Below are 27,006 nucleotides of genomic sequence, written 5' to 3' on the forward strand. Positions count from 1 at the left end.
ATTCAGGTCCTCTGCTCATTTTTAATTGAATTATTTGCTTTTTTGGTGTTGGATTGAATAAATTATTTATATATTTTAGATATTAACCCTTTATCAGATATATCATCTGCAAATATCTTCTCCCATTCACTAGGTTGCCTTTTTTTTCTGTTGATGGTTTCCTGCACTGTGCAAAAGTTTTTGTTTTGGTGTAGTCTCAATAATTTCTCTTTGCTTTTGTTTCTCTTGCCTTAGGAGATATATCTAGAAAAATATTGCTACAGCCAATGTCAAACAATGTATGCCTGTTTTCCTCTAGGATTTTCATGGTTTCATGCCTCACATTTAGGTCTTTAATCCATTTTGAGTTTTATTTTTTTGTATGGTGTAAGAAAGTGGTCCAGTTTCATTCTTTTGCATGGAGTTGTCCAGTTTTCCTAGCACATTTACTGAAGAGACTGTCTTTTCCCCATTGTATATTCTTGCCTCCTTTGTGGTAGATTAATTGACCATGTAAGTGTTGGTCTATTTCCGGCTCTCTCTTCTGTTCTTTTGATCTGTGTGTCTGTTTTTGTGCCAGCACCATACTGTTTTCATTACTACACCTTTGTAGTATAGCTTGAAACCTGGGATTGTGTTACCTCCAGCTTTGTTCTTCTTTCTCAAGATTACTTTGGCTATTTGGGGTCTTTTGTGGTTCTAAACAATTTTTAGTATTATTTGTTCTAGTTCTGTGAAAAATGTTATTGGTATTTTCTTGAGAGTTTAGATAAACCACATGTGTTTTTTTTATAGTTTTTTTTTTTTTAATTTTATTAACATATAATGTATTATTTGTTTCAGGGGTACAGGTCTGTGATTCATCAGTCTTACACAATTCACAGGGCTCACCATAGCACATACCCTCCCCAATGTCTATCACCCAGCCACCCCATCCCTCCCACCCCCTCTACTCCAGCAACCCTCAGCTTGTTTCCTGAGATTAAGAGTCTCTTATGGTTTGTCTCCCTCTCTGGTTTCATCTTGTTTCATTTTTCCCTCCCTTCCCCTATGATCCTCTGTCTTGTTTCTCAGTTTCCTCATATCAGTGAGATCATATGATACTTGCCTTTCTCTGATTGACCTATTTCGCTTAGCATAACACCCTCTAGTTCCATCCACATCGTTGCAAATGGCAAGATTTCATTTTATTGATGACTTCATAATATTCCATTGTATATATATACCACATCTTCTTTATCCATTCATCTGTTGATGGACATCTAGGCTTTTCCCATAGTTTGGCTATTGTGGACATTACTGCTATATATGTGCTGCTGAAGCGAGCACATGGACATTACTGCTATAAACATTGGGGTGATGTTATTGGTATTTTAATAGGGGTTGCATGGACTCTGTAGATAAAAATAATGTATAACTTTTGATTCCCCCAGCAATTAACTACTTAAAGCCTAATATGGACCTTACTGATAACATAAACAGTTGGTTAACATGTATTTTATATATGTATATACATATGTATTATATATAATATATAATACACATATATATTATATGTAATACATATTATATTATTATATATTATGTGTATTATATATTATATAATACTGCATATATTATTATATATTGTGTATTATTATATATAATGCTACATATTATATTATTATATGTGTATTATATATTATATATACTACTACATATTTATATTATGTGTATTATATACTGTATTCCTACCATAAACTAGAGAAAAGAAAATGTTCTTAAGAAAATCATAAAGAAGGGGCGCCTGGGTAGCTCAGTTGGTTAAGTGTCTGACTCTTGATTTTGGCTCAGGTCATGATCTGAGGGGCATGAAATTGAGCCCCACGTTGGGTTTTGTGCTCACTGGGGAGTCTGCTTGAGATTCTCTCTCTCTCTTTCCCTCTGCCCCTTCCACCATGCTTGCACTCTCTCTCTCTCTCTAAAATAAATAAATAAATCTTAAAAAAAAAGAAAATCATAAGGAAAATACATTTACAGTACTATTCTGTATTTATTGAAAAAAATCCACATATAAGTGGACCCATGCACTTCAAACCAGTGTTGCTCATGGGTCACCTGTAGTTGGTTCTCAGTAGAGCATCACCAGCTGGGAGTAGTAGCCTGTTCTAGATACACATAAGGCAGGTGCGTTACTATACTACTTTAGTGTTGAGTTCCAGGTGTCAAGGTGGTCAGTTAGGTCCAGGAGCCCAACTGGAAGTCACAGCCAAGCCTTCATTCACCGCAATAGTGCAGGCAAAGAGGCAAATAAACTCCAGCTCCCCAGTGTTCCGCCCCTACCATGGAACGGCATGGGAGGGGCAGGTGACAGGCTGGGGATGGGGAGACATGTCTATCTACCCAGAAGCCCCAAAGGAAAGGGTGCTGCTTCTTAGGGACTGGGGGAGTGCAAGGGGTTGGTGGTGGAAGATGTGGACAGGAAGGTGCTGAGTGGAGGGAGGCAAGTGGCTCAGCCAAGGCCCCAGTGCTGGGGTGGCCTGGGAGTGCAGCATCTGGGTTGGGAATGCAGACACACTGAGCATGGCTGCCAACAGCCTGAGACCTCTGTGTCCCCAGTGTCCTGAGAGTTCTGCCAGGCAAAGCCTTCTGATGGCCTCTGGTCAGCCCAGAAGGATCACGGGATCCTGGATCTGGGTATGGAGCCGGATGCCTCAGATAGATTTGTTTGAATATACCCTTAATTAAAACCAAAAAAAAAAAAAAAAAACCCGTTTAATGGGAGCATTAACATTGATTTTCATTTCACTCTGTGGGCCCCCGCATCTTGGCCGCCCTGGGCCACTCTGGCGCGCTTTACAAATGTAGGGATTGCCTGCTTATTCCGGGTGGTTATGTGTTTCCCACCAGCCACCCATGGGACACCGTCATCAAAGCTGCCATGAGGAAGTACCCGAATCCAATGAACCCCTGTGTCGTGGGAGTTGACGTGCTGGAGCGCAGTGTGGACAGCCGGGGCCGGCTTCACAGCCACCGCCTCCTCAGCACCGAGTGGGGGCTGCCCGGCTTCGTGAAAGCGGTGAGCCTGCGACTGCTTGCCCCGCCGCGCCTCCGATGGCCCGCTTCCCCGCGTGCCCCGGCGACACCCGCATTATCCCTGCTGCACCCGCATTGTCCCTGCTGCACCCGCATTGCCCCGCTCACGCGCATGCCCAGGCAACACCCGCAGTGCCCCCGCTCACGCGCATGCCCAGGAGACACCCGCATTGCCCCGCCCAGGCTCTACCTGCGTCCGTCCAGGTTGTCCCCGCTGCACCTGCATCTGCCCGGCAAGTGCCCATCTGCAGGAAGTGACAGCCTTTCCTTAGAGCACCCACTCAAGACTTCAGAGAAGCCTGCGAGATGGTTTGTTTCTCTGTAAACTTCGTTTAGTTTCCATCTCCGTGGTGTGTGGCCCGGCTTCCCCAGCCTCGGCCCTGGCCCCACCAGCCCAGAACCCTCTCGGCCCCGTGTCCACTGGGGCCGTCCTAACCAGATACCACAGACTGGGGGCCCCAACAGACACTTGTTTGCTCATAGCTCGGGAAGCTGGAGGTCCAAGATCAAGGCGCCTGCCGGCTTGATTTCCTTGAGGACCATAAGGGGAGGGTCCGGTCCAGCCTCTCTCCTTGGCTGGTGGACTGCTGCCCTCTTGCTGCCTCTGTACGTGGTGGTCCCTCACCTCCTGCAGCCCTGCTGTCTCCCTCTGTGTGTCCTAATCTCTCCTTATAAAGACACTGCTCAGACTAAGATAGGGTCCACCCTAATGACCCCCATCTAAACCTAATTACCTCTCCAAAGGCCCTATTTCCAAATACAAGTCACATTCTGAGGTGTTGGGGGTCAGGACGTCAACATATGAGCTTTGGGGGACACATTCAGTCCATGACAAGTCTCTTCTGCAGAGCCATCAGGGAGGTTATTGAAAATGTAAATCCGAGCATGACTTCCTCCTGCCCCTCCCCGGGCCCCTGCTCTCTTCTCAACACAGAGTCCCAGCGCTAACATGGACCCAACACCCCAGTGAGCCCACCTTCTCCCTCCCCTGCCATGCCAGCCTCTCACTCCGCCAGGAGCTCAGCATGTGGGGCTGGGCCCAGGAGGCGTCATCGGCAGCTCACCCCGCTAACCCCAGGACTGCCTGGTGCCTCTCCCTTCCTGGCTCTGCCACCCGGCAGAGAGCCTTCCCCACGCTCCCTGCCCCTCGCCGTTTTGTTTTCTGTCAAGCCATTTATTACTGTCCTACACTCACCTCTACCTGAATTCATTCACTGGACCAATGCCGGCCTCGGCTGCTGGGGCAGAGGCACCCGAGAAACTGTGCAGGGCAGTCCGTGGCTGGATCCCCAGTTGTATCTTTCGTTGACTAGATAAAGGACTTAATTAGTAAATGAAATTTGCGTTTGATCCTACAGAATGAAATTTTTGACATGTCACTATGCTAGTTTTGCTTTGTTTTTTAGATTTTGGGAACGAGTAGGACTTTGACATACATCAAAGAACATTCTGTTGTGGATCCAGTAGAAAAGAAAATGGAACTTTGTTCCACCAACGTAAGCAATGGCCTAAGATGAGAAAGGTGCTTGGTATTTCCTGGTGTGGTGGGTAATGTCTTAATTTAATTTTATTTCTAGCCCACCTTTGGTCTAAGTGATCTTTTATTTTTAGTGGAAAGGCTGAATTTATTCAGCAGTATTTTATTTACCTTTTTATTCCAGTATAATAAATGTACAGAAAGACGCACAAAATGAATTGTCACAAAGTGAACACACCTTTGTAACCAGACAGTTCAGAGACAGAGTGTGACCATCCCCCAGGAGCTCCCCTTGTGCTCCCTTCTGGTGGGCGCCCCCACCCCACCCTCAAGTTAACCACTATCCTGACTTCCAACAGCAGAGGTGATTTTTAGCAGTAATTTTAAAAGCACCTTTTCCCCTTCACTCCTCTCTCACTCAAAAGAATTTATACTGGCCTACTGCACATTCAAAAAATGTGTTGGGGAAAATGCATGGGCTAGACATGGTTTATTTTTATAAAATCGTATTCTATAAAAAAAGCTTATCAGCTTTGTGCTCATTTACCTGGATGCTAACCCAGAAGGATTATGCTTTTGTATGACTGCTGATGGTTTGGCGGTTTGAAAGTGCCTCAAAGGCCAGGCCAGACTTAGGTTTGGGTGTAGAGGACAGGTGACAGTCGCCAGGAGCGGCCAGGACTAGGTTTCCCTGGGACTTAACGTGGTGGCACTCCCAGGGCCTAAATATTTCTTCTCTTCTGGCTTCAGTGATTGCTGATTTGGGGGTGGAAGGGTATGGGCAGATGGTCTGGGAAGAAATGCAAGAGAAATAGAAGCTAAAGCCATTCTTTGTTTCAAGATCACACTCACAAACCTGGTGTCGGTGAACGAGAGGCTGGTGTACACTCCGCATCCGGAGGACCCTAAAATGTAAGTCACTGCATCCTGGGATTGACACGTTGAATTCCAGGCTCGGGGTGGGCCAGAGCCTCCCCTCGGTCAGGGCTACTCAGCCCCTTTACTTGCTGCTCTTCTGTAGGACTGTGCTCACACAAGAAGCCATCATCACTGTGAAGGGGATCAGCCTCGGCAGCTATCTGGAGAGTTTGATGGCCAACACGATATCATCCAACGCAAAGAAGGTACGGCTCTCTGTCCCGGGCCCCATGTGCATGCCACGGGCCAGATTAAGGGGCTGGAATGTTATTGTCCTACCAAGGGCTGTGGCCCTCCATTGCCAGCGAGCTTGTGATGTCACAGCCTTTTCCACTGTCACGGTCAAAACTGGCCACAGGGAAAGCTGGCCCAGGCCTCAGGGGGAAGCATTGGGTGAACATGGGACACAAACCCAGCAGAGGCAAGTATGGCGTCAAAGAGCCAACTAGCGCAGTCTCAGTGCACAGGACAAACCCCACACATGAGCGTTGTCAGGCAGGGTGGTCAGGAATCGTAGTTTCCCACTGAACAGGCTTTGGCTGAGCCTCCCGTCTGCCAAGCTCCCCCAGACTTAACTCCTGTCTCTGTGCCTCCCCTCTGGCAGGACTGGGGAGTAAGGTCTGTGGAGGTGGCAGGAGAAAGGTGGGACCCCAGGTCCCTAGCGGGAGGGCTGCCTTCGTGAGGCAGACACTCCTCACGGAGTCCAGGTTGTCCTCCTTTCAGCAGAGCGAGCCATGGAAAGAGCTTGGATGTGTGGCAGCCGTTGCACGAGTTCAAGGTAACGTCACCTGCCAGAGCAGGGCCTTCGCTTCTCACCTTCGCTTCCCTCCCAGGCTGACGTCTTCCTGGCTGTCCGCCCTGTCCCTCCCCTCTTCTGGTTTATTCTGGTCAGAAGTAATTCTCCATTTGGGGGACCGGTGGGATGCCCACCATGCTTGTCGCAATTTAACGGGAAAACTACTTCTGCCTTGCATGTAGCCGCAGCACTGATAGAAGAGCCAGTCTGCCCTGTTTTTAAGAAAAATGCAAATTTTAGCAATGTTGGCAGTCACTCAGCTCAGTTCAGGGAAGGCAGTGCCCAGAGCTGCCTGCCTTGTGTCCATACTGCAGGCCCTCTGGGGAGGAGACAAAACTGTACTCACTTTTGTGAGTCCAGGGTCTGGCCTGGGGCAGGCGCCCTAAATGTTTGCTGGAAAAAATAAGTTACAGGAGGAAAGGACTACTTGGTGAGGCCAAAGCCACCCTGTCACCTCTTACGAGAAAAGGCAGGGGAAACTCAGTGAGGCCAAATGAAAGTCTTTTATTTCACTTTATGTGAGGGGTTGCTGTGTTGAAAGCCTGCCAGAGAATCACTTCCTCCCCCGAGCTGTGTTACCACTTGGTAGCAAGCCCAAGAGACAGGAGAAGGAGAGCAGGTCATCCTGGGGTTTGGGTGGGATGAGCCCTTGAGGAGGCTGCGAGGCCAACCGCTGCTTGGGCTCTCAGGAGGGACAGTGCAGCTGATGGGTGCCGTGGTGGGTACAGCACAAGCTGGTGTGAGAATTTCAGGCAGAATATGTACCAGCTGATTTCTGAGCTTGAGAAACCGCCCACTCCAGTGAAGATTGTTCAGGGACGGTGACTGCTGTATCTCTTTTAGAAAGGGCCATGCTACCAAAATAAATAAATAAAAATAAATAAATAAAAAATAAAATGGGCCACGCTTTCCTCACGCCCTTTGAAGTGCAGGCTGAGGCCTGCTGTCTGCAGCGAGGGAAGCAGAATTTCTTACACCATGTTGAACTCTTTCTGTGTTGCTCCAGGGGTGGGCTGCTATTGAGTGGATAATTGAAAATTCTCAGCGTGCTGTGAGCTAACGGGGTCTGCACCTGCACCTTATGATGAACAGTGGTAACTATAGTGCTCTTTAACCCCGTAGAGAATTTAGCATCTTGCTAACCGTGTGCATGGTGTGCGGGGCTGGGTGTTTCAAGGTGCGGCTGCATGTGTCTCCAGCCCTGTGCTCCTTAGTATCTTCTGGAATGGAAGCCGCCATTAGTTCATCCTCTTCCTAATTCATCTCCTTGTTTCATGGCAGGATTTATTTCCCAGGAAGCCTTGGATATCGGTTATCTGGTCTCCAAGACAGGCATTTCAGCATCTCCCAAGCTGTTCTCAGTACCTGCTTGCTTAAACATTTCCTAGAATTAGTGTATCATCAGAAAAGAGGCTTTCACGAGTAGTGCCAGCCTCCAGATGGGAGGATTTTTTCATTTTGGGCAGGATCTGAATATTTGCACATGTTCTTACAAAGAATGCCCTGTGCCCTTGCATCAGCACTGCGGTGGTGGGGGGGAGTCCTGCTCCTCACTTGCTGCAGGCCAGCACCCAGCCATGTGACTGCCACTGGCTCTTTTCTTTTAGTGGCAGAAGCCATTTCTAGCATCTTCTTGAGCTTCACAAACATTCCTTGGTTTCCTAGGCCACCAGTGGCTGGACTGTCAGAAAGGGACTTGACACTTAATTGGTCAGCAGTCATCTTCATACTTCATAGGAAAGTCAGAGAGTTTTCTGCTTCCCTCTGTTTAGGGAATCCTAATACTCCTGCCTTGAAACCCTCACCCTGTTGACCTTCCATACTGTGCTGCTCTGGGCCCCGCTTCCCACGGTTGGTCTGTCTGTCTGTCTGCAGCATGTGTGTACACACTCAGTGCCTCAGTCAGCAAACGGGAACCGTGTGGTTCAGGCTCCTTTAAGAACTTCCCGCTGAAGCTTAAGTTTGCCGGAGACCTTCACCTTGGACGCAAGGTCACGATCTGCCGCTGGCTCTCTCTTCTTCCATGGATGCACCAGTAAGGTGACCACACGTAGAGAGCCCGCCCACCTGGTGAGCATAGTGTGTGTGGGCAGTGTGGCGTGTGTGATGTGTCACTCTGAGCTGTGGACTCTGTCACATTCTGTTTCCTCATAAACTAGGGCTAAACTGCCTCAATCTTTAATCAGATGCCTCACCCAAAAAAATTAAAGAAGAAAGAAAAAGAAAAAAAGAAAGAAAGAACAAAAGAAAAAAGGAAGGAAGAAGGAAAGGAAGAAATAAGTGAGCCTTGAATATGGTTCGCCCCATCTGGGAGAGGTGTGGAATCTGCTGGAATCTGCCCCTTGCCTGGTCACAGCCTCCACCGGGCTCTTCGGCCGTGCCCTCTCAAGACAGGAGGCCCATCTGTTGCAGAGTGAGACCCAAAGAAGGGAAGACCCCTAGGAGGGTGACGGCCGCAAAGCTGCCATGCCGCCGCTGCCCACAGGCCAGCCACCCCCGGGCCAGTGTTGTCAGACTGCTCTTGTGCCTTGTCTGTCTTCCCGTGGGCAGCAGCTCCCAGCAATTTTCTGCTGACTCTTGGGATCTTACTAAACAACTCCGCTCTTTCCTGATGACTCCCCGTTTCCCTCCCATGCCCCTTGGCCAACCCTCTGCACTGCCAGTCTCTTCACACATATCTGGCCACCGTCTGTCACGCCAGATACTGCCGCCGTGCAACCTTCTCACCACTGTTAGTGCAGGTCTGCACACGCTGGAATAGGGGCGTCCACCCCCACAGTGACGTGTGTGGTGACGGTACCGTGAGCTCTCCCACCACACAGTTGGATTTGGTCAAGGGAGCAAAGTGCTCTGCCCTCAGGCTGTGGCTGGCTTGTCCTGGGCTCTGGGACCAGTGTCCCCCGGGGCTGAAGGTTTGTGTTACTTTCACCATTCACACCCATCCATGGGGAGGCTCATGAACACGGAGCCACTGTGATGGGATGGTGGCGAAAGTGTTTGTGAGCTTGAGCTGTCCTGTTAGCTTTAAGGTACTTCCAGGTGGGAATTTGAACTTCCCCATTTTCACAAGGAGAATGTAAAATCTTTCAGTCTGCTTTGAATTCTAAACACTTCAGAGAAGGCCTCCCCCATAAAGGATGAGTAGAACTGTGTTCTACCGTTTTTTTAGATAGTGCTTTTTGTTTGATAATAGTACTTCTAATCTAAAATGAAATGATATTCATTTATATTTTTAGCAGAGTGTTTTATGCTTATAGTTCCTGGTAAAACTGAGTTAAAAGATTTATGGTAAAATAACCCCCCTTACTCCTTCTGCAAATCACGTTTCTACCCTTTTGAGGGGATACTCAACTCTTTTGGCAGTTTTTGGCTTTTTCTGCTAGATTTCTAAATAAGCAAACATATCCTGCTATTTCTTGATTTGCCAATTTTAGACATTATCTAGATATTATTTACCTTTTTGCTAAAGTATTATTTTATCTCTTTTATCTCTTCCTCCCCACTCCTATTCCCCCAACATAGCTATATTGTTTATGGTTGGAAGCACATTCAGAGTTCCCATAATTCTGAAAATACAAATACATTGCTATTGCTTATTGCCAAGCCATAATTGCATTTTCTTTCTTACACAACTTTTTCCCCCTTGGGGATAATAATTGTCTTATTCTTTTCATTTATTTAATTTATTTTTTAAAGGTCTCTGAGTCCTTCCACACTCTTAATTGCTCTCTGCAGTACCTTGTGACGTCATTTTCCACAGGTCAGTCTTTTTGGGCAGCACACCCCCTCCCAGTTTCCCTGGCGCCATCCTTTCTGGAAGTCAGGCCTTACTCTCTGACTGAGCAGCCATGTGGCTGTCATCCTTTTTTGTGGGCATTTCTGGACATTTCCTTGATCTTCTCCTCTCCTGGAGCCCTTCTTTCCCTGCTTCCCTGCCTTCCTCTTTCTCTTTCCTCTCACAGGATGGGGAAGAACATCTCATCATGGCTTCTCAGACTTGGCACATCTGAAAATGGCTCTTCTATTCTCATACTTCATTCATAGCATCGCTGGACATATAATTCTAAAAAAAAAAAACAAACCCAAAAAACTTTCACTCAGAATTTTGAAGGCATTGTTCTGTTGTTTTCCACTCAGATTATCAATCCTCTGTATGTGACTTCTTTTTTTCTCTCTCTGAAAAGCTTTTTGGATCTCTTTATCCTTGATGTTCTTGAAATTTCATGTGGTTAAGTCTCATTTGAAGTGAACTTTTAAAATTCATTGTGTTGCACTGTGCATATTAGATTCCTGGTTTTTATATTATAATTATGCAAGATGTTATTGGGGGGAGTGGGTAAAGGGTACATGAGACATTCCTGTACTATCTTTGCAGCTTCCTTTGAATCTATTATAATTTCAAAATTAAATGTTAAAAAAATATAAATAGTAACATCATGGAAAATGGTAGAGGCAGGTGCTCCCAGAATCAGTCCCTCCACTGAAATAAGCAATAAGCTGGCAAAAAATGACAGAATCAACTTTTGTAGAACCGTGGATGCTAATAGAATACTTCAACCAGGGGAGCACTTAGTGAATCTTGATTAACCTACCCTGCAGATTTTGGACTTGCCAGCCTCCATAATTATGTCAGCCAATTGCTTAAAATAAATTTCTGTCTATATGTACACTTCCTATTGGTTCTGTTTCTCTGGAGAACCCTAATACATTATTAAAGCTAAATTGGTATCAGTTCAAATTAGATTTTTCTGAATTTAAGATATTAATTATAATCACCAGGGTAACCAGTAAGAAAATAATTAAAAGATCCAGAAAAGAAATAGGAGGAATCAGAATGGTAGTGTACCATTGTGAAAAAAAAAAAAAAAAAAAAAAAAAAAAAACCAAACACAAAAGATGAGGATGGAAAGAATTCAGGAACAGAAAATTATGAAACTCACAGAAAACAACTAACAGTGTAAGAAGTTAGTTTTTTTTTTTTTTTAGCATTAATTACTTTAAAGGTAAATGGATTAAACAAACCAATTAAAGGACAGAGATTGGCAAAATAGATGAAAAAACATGATCCTACTATATATGCTGTCTACCAGAGACTCACTTTAGATCCAAAGACACAAATGGCTTGAATGTGAAAGGATGGAAAAAGATATTCCATGTAAATAATAACCAAAAGAGCTGGAGTGGGCAACTAACATCAGACAACATCTACTTTTGGTCAAAAATTGTTACAAGAGACAAACAAGGACATTATACATCAATGAGATGGTCAATTCATCAAGAAGACAAAAATTATAACCATTTACACACCAAGCTACAGAGCCCCCAAATATATGAAGCAAACATTAGCAGAACAAAAGGAGAAAGACAATTCTACAATAATAGCTAGAGGCTTCAATAATCCACTTTCAATAATGGATGGGACATCTAGACAGATCAATAAGGAAATGGAGGATTAGAACAACACCATAAACCAACTTGACCTAACAGACATCAATAGAACACTTCATCCAACAGCAGAATACACATTTTTCTCAAGAGCACATGGATTACTCTCCAGGATAAACCATGTGTTAGGCCAACACCAAGTCTCAATAAATTTAAGAAGACTGAAATCATACAAAGTATCTTTTGTTATCCCAATGAAGTGAAATTAGAAATCAACAATATAAGGTAAGTGGAAAATTCAGAAATATGTGGAATTTTAAAATTATATTTCTAACAACTAGTGAATCAAAGAAGAAATTACAAATAAACTTACAACATTTTGAAATGAATGAAAATGAAAACACAACGTATGAAAACTTATGGGATGCAGTGATCAGAGGGAAATTCATAGTTGCAAATACCTACATTAAAAAGGAGGAAAGACCTCAAATCATTAACCTGACTTTAAGGAGCTGGAAAATGAAGAACAAACTAAACTCATGACTTGCAGAAGGAAAGAAATGATAAAGATTAGAAAGGAAATAACAGAGAATAGAAAAATAGAATTATCGAAATCAAAAGTTGTTACATTGAAAAGATCAACAAAGTTCACAAACTTTTAGACTGACCAAGAATAAAAAGAGGATTCAAAATAAAAATACCAGAAATGAAAGCAGGGCATTACTACACATCTTACAGAAATAAAAGGATACAAGAGAATTCTGTGAACAATTGTAAAACAAATTAGATAACCTATATGTGACAAACTATGAGAAACACACAAATTACCAAAACTGATTTAAGAAGAAATAGAATCGCAACGGGTCTATGACAGTTAAAGACATTGAATCAATAATTAAAAACCTTGCAACCAAAGCCTCTCAGAGGGCAGCATAGGAAGAGCACCCTGCAGTTTGGTGTGATACACAGGCAGATGGGCTGAGGGCAGGCATCTGGCCTGACTGCTGACACGGCTCAACAGTGGCTACAGACCCATAGCAGGCAAAGAGAGCCATTGCAGTTGACTGAACTGAAGGCAAATGCATCTCAGGCACAACAGTAGGACACACATAGCCCACATAGGAGACATCTCTGAAGTGCTTGGTTCTGGTGAACAGGAAGCATTGTGCAGCAGGACACCACAGGTCCTCTTCTTCATAAGGCCACTACTTTCAAGATCAAGAGATATAGCAGACTTTCCTACCCATAGAAACAAACACAGACAAAATGAGGAGACAGAGGAATATGTCCCAAATCAAGAACAGGACAAAATCACAGCACAAGAACTAAATGAAATGGAAATAAGCAATATGCCTGATAAAAGAATTCAAAGTAGTAGTCATAAAGATACTATGGGACTTGAGGAGAGGTTGGAGAATCTCAGTGAGACCCTCAACAAAGAGATTAAAAAAAAAAAAGAACGAGCTAAAGATGAACTCAATAACAGAGATAACAAATACACTAGAGAGAATCTAGCAGATTAGAGGAGGCAGAAGAACAAATCAGTGAGTTGGAAGACAGGGTAATGGAAAGCAATCAAGCTGAATAACAAAAAAAAAAAAAAAAAGGAAAAATGAGAATAGGTTAAGGGCACTCAATGACATCAGGAGTGATAACATTCACAGTATAGGAATCCCAGAAGGAGAAGAGACAGAGAAGGGGGCAGAAAATTTATTTGAAGAAATAATACCTGAAGAATTCCCTCATCTGGAGAAGGGACAGAAAATCCCTTCCTCCCAAGGCGAAGAGAGTACCCAACAAAAATTAACCCAGGGAGGTCCACACCAAGACACTTAATAATTAAAATGGCAAAAAGTCGTGTTGAGAGAATTTTATTTTTTATTTTATTTTATTTTATTTTTAAAGATTTCATTTATTTGAGAGAGAGAGACATAGTGAGAGAGGGAATACAAGCAGAGGGAATGAGAGAAGGAGAAGCAGGCTTCCCTTGGGGTGGGGAGCCTGATGCGGGGCTCAATCCCAGGACCCTGGGATCATGACCTGAGCCAAAGGCAGACGCTTAACAACTGAGCCACCCAGGCGCCCCATAAGAGAGAATTTTAAAAGCAGCAAGGGAAAAAAAAAAAGTTACATACAAAGGAAACCCTATAAGGCTACTAGCTGATTTTTTAGCAGAAATTTTGTAGGCCAGAAGAGAGTGGCATCATATATTCAAAGTATTGAAAAGAAAAACCCTGCAACCAAGAATACTCTACCCAGCAAGGGTAGAATACAAGGAGCAATAAATAGTTTCCAACAAACAAAAGTTAAAAGGGTTCACTACTAAACCAGCCTTATAAGAAACGTAAAGGGAATTCTTTGGGGGAAAAATCATAATCAGGAGTAGGAAAATTATGAAAGGAAAAAATTTCACAGATAAATGCAAACATAATAAAAGTAATAGATTAATCACTTATAAAACCAGTATGGAGTTTAAAGCACAAAAGCAGTAAAATCAATAATATCTACAAAAATCAGTCAAGGAGTTCACAAAAGGGTATAAAATATGACATCATATACATAGAACGTGGGGCTGGGGGAGTAAAAATTTAGTGCTTTTAGAACTTAAGTGACCATTAACTTAATAATATACATTGCTGTATGCATAAGATATTATAGATGAGCCTAATGGTAACCACAAATTAAAAATGTGTAATAGATGCACAAAAAATAAAGAGAAAGGAATCCAAGCATAACACTAAAGAAAGTCATCAAACCACAAGGGAAGAGAGCAAGAGAAGAAAGGAACAGAGAAGAACTAAGAAAACAACTGTAAAACAAATAAAATGGCAACAAATAAAACCCGTCAATAATTACTTTAAGTGTAAATGGCCTCATGCTCCAATCAAAACATAAGGTGACTGAATGGATAAAAAAGCAAGACCCATCTATATGCTGCCCACAACAGACTCACTTCAGACCTACAGACACATGCAAATTGAAAGTAAAGTGATGGAAAAACATTTACCATGCAAATGGAAGCAAAAAGAAGGCTGGAGTAGCAATACTTATATTGGACAAAATAGACTGTAAAATAAAGACTGTAACAAAAGACAATGAAGGACATTTCATAGTGATAAAAAGATCAATCCAACAAGAGGATATAACAATTGTAAAATATGCATCCAACATAGGAGCACTTAAATACATAAAAGAAGAAACTGACAGTAATACAATAATGGTATGGGACTTTAACACCCCACTTACATCAATGGATAGATCACCCAGACAGAAAATCAACAAGGAAACAGCAACACATTAGACAAGATGGAGCTAATAGGTGTATGCAGAACATTCCATCTGAAAACACAATGCACATTCTTTTCAAGTACACATGGAATATTCTCCAGAATAAATCATGTTAGGCCACACACACACAAATCTCAAGAAATTAAAAAATTCAATAAATTCAAAAATATCATGCATCTTTTCCAACCACAATGGTATGAAACTAGAAATCACAAGAAAAAACTGGAAAGAACACAAATACATGAAGAATAAATAACATGCTACTAAACAATGAATGGGTCAACCAAGGCATCAAAGAGGAATTAAAAAAATGCATGGAGAAAAATGAAAATGAAAGCATAGTGGTCCAAAATCTTAGGGACACGGTAACTCTTCTAAGAGGAATTGTATAGCAATACAGGCCTACTTCAAGAAACAAGAAAAAGCTCAAATAAACAACCTAACTTTACACCTAAAGGAAATAGTAAAAGAACAAATAAAGCCCAAAGTCAGTGGAAGGAAGGAAATAATAAAGATTACAGCAGAAATAAATGAAGTAGAGCCTAAAAATAAAATAGAACAGATCAGTGAAACCAGAGCTGGTTCTTTGGAAAGATTTAAAAAAAAAAAATAAAACCTGATAAACATTTAGCCAGATCTTAGCAAGAAAAAAAAGAGGACACAAATAAATAAAACCAGAGATGAAGGACAAAACAAAACAATCTCCAGTAACAACAACAGAAGACCAGGACCAGATGGCTTTACTGGTGAATTCTACCAAATATTAAAGAGTTAACAAAAATCCTGAGCAAATTCTTCCAAAAAGAGGAGAGAATACTTCCTAACTCATTCTGTGAAACCAATATTACCTTGATACCAAAGTTAGGCAAGGACCCCCAGAAAATAAATCTACAGCCCAGTATCCCTCATGAATACTGATGCAAAAGTCCTCAACAAAATACTAGCAAGCTGAATCTAATAGCATATTAAGAGGCTATACACCATGACTAAGATTATACCAGAAACGGAAGGGTGGTTCAACATACAAAAATCAAACAATGATATATACCTCATTAATAGAACTAAGAAGGAAAAACCTCACATGATCATCTCAGAAAAGGCATTTGAAAAAACACACTTTCATGATTAAAACATTATTCTGGGAATAGATACAAGGATTCTAGAAATAATCTAGGTATAGGAAAGAACTTACTCTACATCATAAAGGGCATTTTTGAAAAACCCACAGTCAACATCCTATGCAATGATGAAAGACTGAAATCTTTCCCCCTAAGATCAAGAAGAAGACAAAGATGTCCACTGTCATCACTGCTATTGAACATTGTTCTAGAAGTTCTAGCCAGAGCAGTTAGACAACAAAAAGAAGTATTAGGCATCCAAACTGGAAAGGAAGAAGTAAAACTATCTACATCCACAGATGACATGATCCTATAGATAGAAAACCCAATGAAGAAAGAATCCACAAGAGAGTTAATAAAGGAATTTAGCAAAATTAAAGTGTAGAAGATCTACACATAAAAATCAGTTGTGTTTCTTTACACTAGCCATGATCAACCTGATAAGAAAATTAAGGAAACTATCCAATTTACAGTTGCATCCAAAAGAATAAAATACATAGAAATAAAACAAGAAGGTGAAGGACTGTACACTTAAAATTATAAACACTGAGGAAAGAAATGAAAAAACCTGGGTGGCTCTGTTGGTTGGGTGTCTGACTCTTGATTTCGACTCAGGTCGTGATCTTGGGATCATGAGGTTGAGCCCTATGTCAGGCTCTGTGCTCAACAGAGAGTCTTCTTGGAATTCTCTCTCTCCCTCTCCAATTGCCCCCTTCCCCCTACGTGCATGCTCTCTCTCTCTCTAATAAATAAAAAAATCTTTAAAAAAAGGAAGAAATGAAAAAAGACATAAATGAATGGAAAGACATCCCTTGTTCATGGGTTGGAAGACTAATAATTGTTAAGATGGCAATACTACCCAAAATGTTCTAAAGAATCAAGGCATTTCTTATAAAAACTCCCATAGTTTTGTTTTGTTTTTTAAGAAATGGAAAAGCCCATCCTCAAATTCAAATGGAATTGCAAGGGATCCTGCATAGCCAAAACAATATTGAAATGGAAGAACAAATTTGGAGGACTCACACTTCCCAATTTCAAAACTTCTTACAAAAGCTACAATAATCAAAACAATAATCAAAACAATGTAGCATAAATACAGACAGATAGGCCAATGGAATTAAAGTGAGAGTCCAGAAGTAAACCCATGTATCTGTGGTCAATTGATATTCAACAAGCGTGCCAAAACAATTCAATGAAGAAAGAATAGTCTCTTCGATAAATGGTATTGGGACAACTGGATATCTACATATAAGAGAATGAAGTTGGACCATTACCTCACACCATATACAAAAACCAACTCAAAATGGATCAAAGACCTACACACAAGAACAAAAACTATACAACTTCATGATCTTGGATTTGGCAATGGATTCTTAGATATGACAACAAAAGCATGAACAACAAAAGAGAAAATAGATAAATTTGTCTTCATCAAAATTAAAAACTTTTGTGCATCAAAGGACACTATCAAGAAAGTGGAAAGACAAGCTACAGAATGGAAGAAAAAATTGCAAATCATATTCTGATATTATCCAGAATATATATGAAAAACTCTTACAACTCAACAACAAAAAGACAACTCAATTTAAAAATGGGCAGGGACGCCTGGGTGGCACAGTTGGTTAAGCATCTGACTCTTGATTTCCGCTGGGGTTGTGATCTTTGGGTCCTGGGATCTAGCCGGCATCGGGCCCCCTACTTAGTGTGGAGTCTGTTTGACATTCTCTTCTGCCCCTCCCACTTGTGCTCTCTTTCCAAAATAGATAAATTTTTTAAAAAGTGGGCAAAGAATCTGAATAGACATTTCTCCAAAGAAGATACACAAATGGCCAATAAGCACAAGAAAAAATGCTCAACAGCATTATTCACTAGGGAAATGTAAATCGAACCTACAGAAACCACTCACAAGCACTCGGATGGCTATAATCAACTAAATGGAAAATAAGCATTGGCAAAGATGTGGAGAAATTGGAACCTTTGTTCATATTGGTGCAAATGTAAAATGATAGCAACTCCACCCCTACTTATATACCCAAAAATATTGAAAACAAGTACACAAATACTTGTACATGAATGTTCACAGTAGCACTACTCACAAATGCCAAAGGTAGAAACTCAAATGTCCTTCAGCTGATAAATGATCAACAAACAGTGGTCCAAATATACACTGGAATATTATTCGGCCATAAAAAGTAATGAAGCACAGATTCACACTACAACATGGATGAATCTCTAAAACATTATGCAAAATAAAAGAAGCCAGACACAAAAAAGGCCACATACTGTATGATTCCATGTATAAGCAATATCTATAATGGACAATCCATATAAGATGGAAAGCAGACTGGTTGTTGCCAAGAGGAGAGGGGAGGGATGAATGGGGGAGAATCTGCTTTAAGCGTTTGAGATTTCCTTTTGGGGTGATGAAAATGTTTTGGAGGTAATGGTTGCACAACACTGTGAATACACTAAATACCGTTGAGTTGTATACTTGAAAATGGTTAACTTATGTGAATTTCATTTGATTAAAAAAGAGGAAAATATAAGTATATAGCTGTAAACAAATACATACATACATTTATCATGCATACATAAAAACCCAAAACCCCACAACTCGTGTCGGGAACTGGGGTGGTCCCTTTGGTTCTGGTAATGATTTCTTTGATGATTTCCCCACTATTCTCTCTTCTTTTCTGGAAGTCCTCTTAGTCAGATGTTAGCTTCCTAGATTGATCTTGTAATTTTCTTATATTTTCTCTCGTCTGTGTTCTACCTTTTGGGAGATTTCCTGGACTTTATCTTCCAATGACTTCACTCATTTTTATTTGGGCAAATTGTATTTTTAATTTCTTAACCTTCCTTTCCTTATGGCGTCCTGTTCTTGCTTCCCAAATGTAGTGTCTTCCCCCCTCTCTCTGCAGAAGTAGATATGAAGTGAAGCTCTCTGCTGCATCTCTGTGTCTCCTCTGTGCCCCTTCGCACGGGAGACTGCCCCAGCTGTCTTTCATCCTAACATACCTGACACGAGCCGAGGTGCAGATGGGGAGTGAGGCTCCTGGCCGGTGACGGCTAGGGGTCACTGCAGGGTGACACTGGAAGCTGTCCTTGGCTTTTTCCTTGACAGCCAATGACCTTTTCTCTGGAGTGGTTCCATTTTTCCCAACAAGACTCCTCAACCTCTGTGGGGGGGGGGGCGAGGGGAGCAGTAAGGGTCTAAGAGCCAGGTTCTCCTGCGGTCCCATGTGTCCCCTCTCTCTGGACACCCCCAGGCTCTGAATGGCTCGTGTCAGACCCCTTCCACTGCCTCACAGCCCACATCTCGGCTTTCCACCTTCTTGTGGTGGCCAGTGAGGATGCTGACTCCGTGGGTTCTCAGTTGTGTTTCTGTTGTATTCCTGATAGTTTTGTGGACAAAGGGCCAAAGGTTTTTTTCCCACCATCTTGGAAATCAAAGTTCTGTTGGCTTTTATAAACAATATTCTTTCAAAAAATACATGAAAGCAGTCCATTTTTATGGTAAAAAACCAACCAACCAACCAACAACACAGGACTCTCTGTTGAAGAGTAAAACCTCCCCTTGAGAGGAGGAGAACCTGGCCTCTGCCAGTTAACTCCCGATTTTACAAAGGCTTCCAGAGGTGTTTTATGCAAATGCAAGTTATGTATGGTTTTTTCTCTTTTCTTTCTTTTATTAAACACAGACGGAACCATACTGTATATACTGTTTTGTGCCTGTCTTTTTTCTATTTGTAAGCAACATTGTCTTAAAAAGTTTCCTCTTGAGATTTAGCTGTGTAGCACTGAAGTTTTAATTCCTGAAGGATTTGAGGGCTCCTTGCAGATAAGCCCCAGATTTGCAAAGGTAGTGGGTGCAGGGCAGAACATCTGTCACTTTGCTGCAAACTCTACTCTGCCCCCATGAGCCGGTATCAGCCGAGACACTGAACCCTTTCTCTCGTGACAGCCTCTTGTTGCACTAGTAGGTAACTCTGTTCCATGGAGGGTAACTATATAGCCTCGCAGAGGTAATGGTTTAAAATTGTCATGGAAGGGGTTCTGTTCTAGAGGGGAACATGGAAATTTGTGACTTGGGAAACCACACTGTCAAGCAGGGATAAGAGTATCAGGAAAGGTAGATTGTCTTGACTCCTCTAAATGGCTAGAGTGTGCAGGGGACCCCAGTGTAGTTTCCAAGGAAGGCTGCATTTTTAGGGCAAGGGTATGTATATGTCAGTTACTTAGCCACTTCCAATTTTTGGTGGGTTGAAAGTGGGGTAAAAATAAGCATAGGCACGTGCTGGGTTTTTAATTCTCCTTTGCTTTCCATTATAAATAAAAAAATGTTAAGGTAGTTATTAAGAAAGTGATAGTGGTTATTTTCAAAATTTGAGTATGAAATAGTTGAACTGTGTAACTTTCATTTTGGTCTGGGAATGGATTCAGTATTTGTGCAGCTCTGTTTGGAATTCGCCCCCAGCCCAAGCACAAATGCTGTATGGATACCGTATCATGGAAGCTGGGTGGCAGAGCCATGTGAAATTAAACCTCGCTTTTGAGTTTGGAAAATATGCAAAAGGTCAACTTTAATCATACAGTATTGCTTCACAATAATCAATCTATGGACACTGCTGTTATGTTGATGTTCAGTAGGTACCCCCAGCACTTGAAGGGGGTGCCCTCTGGTAGAAGCTTTAGAACAGAAGCGGGCTGGGACCCCGAACTGCGGTGGTCTGCATGTCACCGGGCAGGTGTGCGCACCCCCAGGGGGTTCCTCAGTGCTCTTCTCTCGGCAGGGTCGCGAGGCCTTGGAGTGGGTGATCGGCCGACTTAACACGGAGTTGGAGGGCCTGGCAGCCCCCGCCTGCACCAGAGCGTGAAGCCGCCCCCCCACCCCCCGCAGCGTCCGGACCCGGAGTCGCAGGTCCAGCGAAGGTGGCAGGCGATCACCCCCCACCCTCCGCCGGCCCCCTGCAGGGGACTGCGCGCGCTCGCCCACGCTTGTCTGTCGGAGGGAGCATTCGTGATTAGTGCATGCCTAGAGACATTTAGGAAAGGGACTCTGGGGGAGGAAGTGAATTTGCCACATCTTGGCCTATAGCTTACCTTCACCGTTATCTTTACTTTTTTTTTTAATGGAAAGTTTTGTTTAATAAACAAGTTAAATCTCTAATATCCCTTCCCCAGAAGCCAAAAATATCAGAGTGTAAAAGGGAATAGCTTTCTCCCAGCGTTCACATAGAAGTTTCTCGTGGGTTTTGATCCTGAGTTTTCTGTGATCACAACCCCAGGAGATTCCGGGAGGCCCGCCCCCCACCGCGCCAGCTGGGGGCCTCTGCGCTGTGCTCGGTGCTGACGGGCCCCTGCTGACGTTTGGTGACATTCCACAAATGGAACAGTGTTCTGCATGCATGCTGACTTTCCAGATTTTATCTTCCACTGACCACAGAACTTAGATTTAACTTAGGATATGGGTTTTTAATTTTATGCATAAAGCAAATAACATAAAGCATCCCTATTTCATTTTAGTTTCTGAACATGAAATAGGATACCTTTTTCCTTATGTTTTAACTAAACCAACCAGTTTAGTTTTTAGAAGAGAAAGGACTATCAGGAGAAACTAGTTATTTTGATAATGTCATATTACTTGCTTTATTTTCTTGCCCAAAGTATAGAAATAAATCCAGAATCCTGCTGCCTTTCCTTCGTTTCCAGTGTTGCATCCTTGTTATTGTGGCCCTTGAGTTTGGTAGGAATAAAAGTTAAATACATTAGTTACTGTGACCACTCTTCAGCTACACCGGAAGTTACTGGGATGCTGCTTCCTCTGGGAAGTTGGGCTTTCTAAAGCGGTGTGAGCACAACAGGCCATCCTAGGGTCTTTGCGTGGTACCCACCTTCTGGTTAAGTAGCTGCTTCCAGAAGGTTCTTCTAGAAGCAGAGCCAGGTGCTCTCTGGAAACAAAGTTTGTTTCCCTTTTTTGTAGGAAAAGTGGTTGTACTACGTATTCTTTGAAGACTGTTCCACCCATTTGGTGTTAGATCCAACTATTAAAACTGTATCTGATTTGAGCCTGTGGTTTTTTTTGGCTTCTAAAGAGTAGATGACTCTGCCTCCAGCATTTCTGCCCTCACATTAAGGAGGGGTTAGGCATACTTTGATATAGGAGTTAATTGCCGGGTGTCTCTGTTGTGAACTTCATCTTTTTCCCCTGAAGAGTCTTCCCTAGCAGATCTCTCCTTATGGCTGAGCCTTAGTGAAGCCCGATATATTCAGAACAGGTGCTCATAGGTTCTGTTACAGTTCAGGATCCAAAGAAGCAGCGGGGTGATTTATTTGGGTGACTTGGCAGCTGGGGAGGGTACCCTTTACATGCCAGCTGTCGGATTATAGCTATGCGGGGGTACATCTGGACCAGTGTGTGACCACCGAGCTTCAGTTTCCTCATCAGAAAATGCAGACACTGATACTACCTCAGAGGATGGAAACAGGGAGCGGATGGGCAGCACCTCAGTGCAGCCTGGTGGCACGTTGGCCCACGGTGCTGCTAACTGCCGGTGCTGGCCCACCCGTTGGGCCGCAGAGTCCCATGGGGGGCACCACTGTGCGCGGCTGGAATTGGGAACACTGGGCTTCATTGATGGAACATACTTTTTTTGTCATGCATGTATTTTCACTTTTATAATCACTGTTAAGAGTTAACTGTCAGTGGTAAAAGAGGCAAGTGGGAGGACATTCATGAGTCCTAACTTGGGACTGATTTGGATTTCTGGCCTTGACCGCTCATCATGCTATATGCTTGTCTTCCACTATTACAAGACAGCTTGCTTAGGGCAGGGCTTGGCAGACTATAGCCTATGAGCTAAGGACGGTTTTTGCATTTTTAAAGGGTTGTAAGTAACCCCCCGCCCCCGCAACACACACACACAGAAGAGGATGCCACAGAGACCATATGAGGCAACCATGCCTATTATTTACTCTCTGGCCCGTAAAGCTGACCCCTTTCTTGGGGATTCCACTGCATCTCTCAGTGAGCATGAATAAAACTAGGTTTGTTCCCTTTCACCCAACTGCTTTCTGTTCCCCCAGTGCTAAATAGTGCTACTTCCATTTTCCAAATACAAAACCTCAGTTATTTAAGACTTCTTCCTCCTGCTTTTTCTCTCTCTAGCCATTTGGAAACCAAACCTTCCTTTAAAAGGTCTCAGGGCAATTCTGTGCCTTCTCATTTTCACTGGCGCAGTCTGCTTTAGGTGCTTATCACCTTATCCCCATCAGGAGGGCTGGCCACGTCCCACGTGGTCTCCTCCCACACTGAGCAGTATGTGACTGGTGGGATGCTGCAGAATATTCCGCGATGCTCCATGACTTCCCAGGCCAGGCCATAGGAGACACTGTGACTTGTACCTTGCTCGCTCGTGCATCACCTGCTCTGGGGCAAGCCAGCTGCCAGGTCATGAATGATTGGAGGACCCCGACAGGGAGATCCATGTGGTTAGGAGCTGTGAGAGGGAGCCTTCTTGGAAGCGGATCTTCTAGCCCCAAGGAAGCCTTGAGCTAACGACGGGCACAGCTGACATCTTGACTGCAACCTCATAGGATGCTAGGCCAGGACCACCTGGCTAAAACTGCTCCTGATTTTCTGGCCCACGGAAGCTTGTGAGATAATAAATGTTTCTTGTTTCAAGCCACAGTGTCTTGGGGTAGTTTGTTATGTAGCAAGAGATAACTAATATTTCATTTTATATTAAATTTGTACAATCACTTTCATTCGGTTCCACTTCTTGTTGACAAATCATTCCAGAATAATCTCATTATAACTTTCCCTGAATAAAAAGTTACAGAGGTTTCTCATTCCTTTTTGGAAAAAGTCACAAGCAGGCCTAGGCATTGGCCCAGATGACTCGGATGCCGGTGGGCAACAGGTTGCACTGTGGGGAATACTGGGTCTTCCCCCTCCTCTAAACCCACTTGAACACCTGCTTCCATGAACGTGTCCTTGACTGATACCAGCTCACAGCTTACTATCTATTCCTAGACATTTATGCTCCCCCAGGACTATTTTTTTAAATCTGTTCACATATTTGGCCAACCAGTTTACAGTTCCTCAGGAGCCAAGAGCAGACACTCCGCTTCGCACACACAGTTCTGGGCATCCATAAGTGCTTCAGTGGTGCGGGAACTGGATTCAGAACCCTAGCAGCTAATAGGAAACACAGCAGGGCAATGAGCCCAGCTTTGGAATTGGAGATGCCTCAGGCCCGATGCTGGGCTGCTCTGACCTTGGGCAAATGACAGCTTGTTATTCCTGTTTCGCATCTGTGAGAGAGGATGGTAACAACGCCTACTTCAGAGCTGAGTATTAAGGGAGATATTATATCTGATATAGGGTATGTACTCAATCACTGGTAGTTCATTAGTAGCTACTGAAAATCAAAGTATTTTAAAAATTATGTATTAATAGTAACACAGCACAGAATATTTACTATCATAATGCTTATCTCCATAGCTTTCCTTATACCCCTTTAATGACCAAATTGTTTTACTGTGACAAATGGAAAATACAGTTGGCCCTTCAACAATGCACGAGTTAGGGGCACTGATGCCCACCCCCAGTCAAAAAGCCCCATATAACTTTTGACTCCCCCCAAACTTAACTACTACTAATAGCCTATTGATTGGAAGCCTTACCAACAACATAGTCAATTAACACATATTTTGTATACATATCCTATACTGTATTCTCACAATATAGTAGGCTAAAGAAAATACTCAGAAAATCATAAGAGAAAATACACTTAAAGTACTCTACTGTATTTATTAAGAAAAAAAAATCTGCAGTAAGAGGACCCACACAGTTCAAACCCGTATTATTCAAGGGGCAACTGTAGTTTAGTATTTTTTAAAAAGATTTTACTTATTTATTAAAGAGACACACAAGCAGGGGTAGGGGCAGGCAGAGGGAGAGGGAGAGCAGGCCCCCCCTCGGAGCAGGGAGCCCGATGTGGGGCTCGATCTCAGGACCCTGGGATCATGACCCGAGCCGAAGGCAGACGCTTAACTAGCTTGAGCCACCCAGGTGCCCCTGTAATTGAATAGTTTGAAAATTTCAGTCTAGTTGGCACATGAAGTTTAATCAAATGTTACGATTACTAGTAAGAGTTAACTCCCATAATGTGAAAGAGGCAAGTGATAAAAAGTTAATGAGCACAAACTCAGTACTGATAAATATACCCTTTGCATTTATGTAGCAGCTTCAATTATAGGTCTCCAGGGTCTCTGCATATCTGCACATCAATTTGTTTTTTTTTAAAGATTTTATTCATTTATTTGAGAGAGAGAGAGAGAGAATGAGAGACAGAGAGCACAAGAGGGAAGAGGGTCAGAGGGAGAAGCAGACTCCCTGCTGAGCAGGGAGCCCGATGTGGGACTCGATCCCGGGACTCCAGGATCATGACCTGAGCCGAAGGCAGTCGCTTAACCAGCTGAGCCACCCAGGTGCCCCTGCACATCAATTTGTTAATGGGAAAAAGCTGGTTGGGGAGGCAGGGCTGTGCACGGTGACTCCACCCAGGAGCTCTGCAAGCAGAAGAGGGCCCAGAGAGGAATGTGTGGGGCGTGCCATTTATCAGAGTCGGATAGAAAAAGCGAGGCTGGCGCATAGGGTTTCTGGAGCTCCAAGTCAACTATGTTAATGGTATGAGCTAGTGACTCAAGTTTCTCTATTCTAATTAGCTACTTTAGGACTGTAATGACTTACTGACTTAGAGGAAAGACACAGGGGCTGCACATGGCAGTTACCTGTTAAAGAGCACAGATTAAAACTACAAGTGTTTTTTGGGGCACCTGGGTGGCTTAGTGGTTAAGCGTCTGCCTTCGGCTTGGGTCGTGATCCCAGGGTCCTGGGATCGAGCCCCTCATCAGGCTCCCTGCTCAGCGGGAAGCCTGCTTCCTCCCTCTCCCACTCCCCCTGCTTGTGTTCCCTCTCTCGCTGCGTCTCTCTCTGTCAAATAAATAAATAAAATCTTAACAACAAAAAACAACTACAAGTGTTTTGAAGACATCTTGATGGTTCCATCTTTGTATTTTTTAATTTTATTATGTTAATCACCATACATCGTTTATTCTCATTTCCATATTGAACCTGCTCATTCATTCATTAATTCACTCCACAAACATTTATTGAGCACCTGTTACATGCCAAATATTTTCCCAGAAACTGGGGATATGGCAGTGAAGAAATCTGACAGAGATCCTTGTCTTCCTGGAACAATTTAGTAGGGTGTTAGGTGCTAAGTGCAATGGAGAAAAAAATGCAGAAGGGAGGAGGGAGAAGTAGGAAGTGTTGCAGGGAGACAGGAGAATTAGGCTATTTAAGGCAGCCAATTGGGAGAGTAGGCACATTCTGTAGAGCCACATGAGACAGAACCAAGGGGTAAACAATAGGACTAAATTACATGATGGCTGAACTTCCCAACTATTAGAATTGTTCAAAGACAGAACTTTGCAGAAATAAGTGTCTCCCCGGTCCTGGACATGTTTTTTTTTTTAAAGATTTTATTTATTTCACAGAGAGAGAGAGCGAGAGCAGGAACACAAGCAGGGGGAGTGGGAGAGGGAGAAGCAGGCTTTCTGCCAAGCTGGGAGCCTGATGCGGGGCTCAATCCCAGGACCCTGGGATCATGACCTGAGCCGAAGACAGACGCCTAACGACTAAGCCACCCAGGCGCCACCCCCCCCCCCCGCCCCGGGTCCTGGACATGTTTAAACAGAGCTTATGCCATTTGCTGGAGCGAGGACCGAACGCCTTCTTGGGATCACTTAGAGCTCTGAAAGTCACTAGTAGAGATCAAATTTGGTGGAGAAGAGAGCCAGGCAGTCATGGGGTCTACAGCACTGAGAGGGCCAAAGAGACAAGCTTCTGCCTGGGGGGTCCCATTACTACACTGGGAAGTGTATATATTGGGGATTCC

General features: G+C 43.2%; 1 protein-coding gene across 1 annotated transcript in view; it reads left to right on the top strand.

The window, feature by feature from the left end:
* Positions 1–21,538, top strand: part of PRELID3A (PRELI domain containing 3A) — a 30,505-nt gene extending 8,967 nt beyond the window's left edge. The window contains exons 2-6 of the mRNA XM_028089380.1: positions 2,869–3,037; positions 4,461–4,550; positions 5,373–5,443; positions 5,553–5,655; positions 20,830–21,538. Of these exons, the coding sequence (XP_027945181.1) occupies positions 2,869–3,037; positions 4,461–4,550; positions 5,373–5,443; positions 5,553–5,655; positions 20,830–20,913 (517 nt within the window). The 3' untranslated portion in view covers positions 20,914–21,538. The remainder of the gene's footprint in view (positions 1–2,868; positions 3,038–4,460; positions 4,551–5,372; positions 5,444–5,552; positions 5,656–20,829) is intronic.
* Positions 21,539–27,006: the final 5,468 nt, after the last annotated feature.

The sequence above is a fragment of the Eumetopias jubatus genome, unplaced genomic scaffold (assembly GCF_037043125.1).
Source record: "Eumetopias jubatus isolate StellerSeaLion01/CBP00866 unplaced genomic scaffold, mEumJub1_p1.0 scaffold_16, whole genome shotgun sequence".
NCBI classification, from domain to species: domain Eukaryota; kingdom Metazoa; phylum Chordata; class Mammalia; order Carnivora; family Otariidae; genus Eumetopias; species Eumetopias jubatus.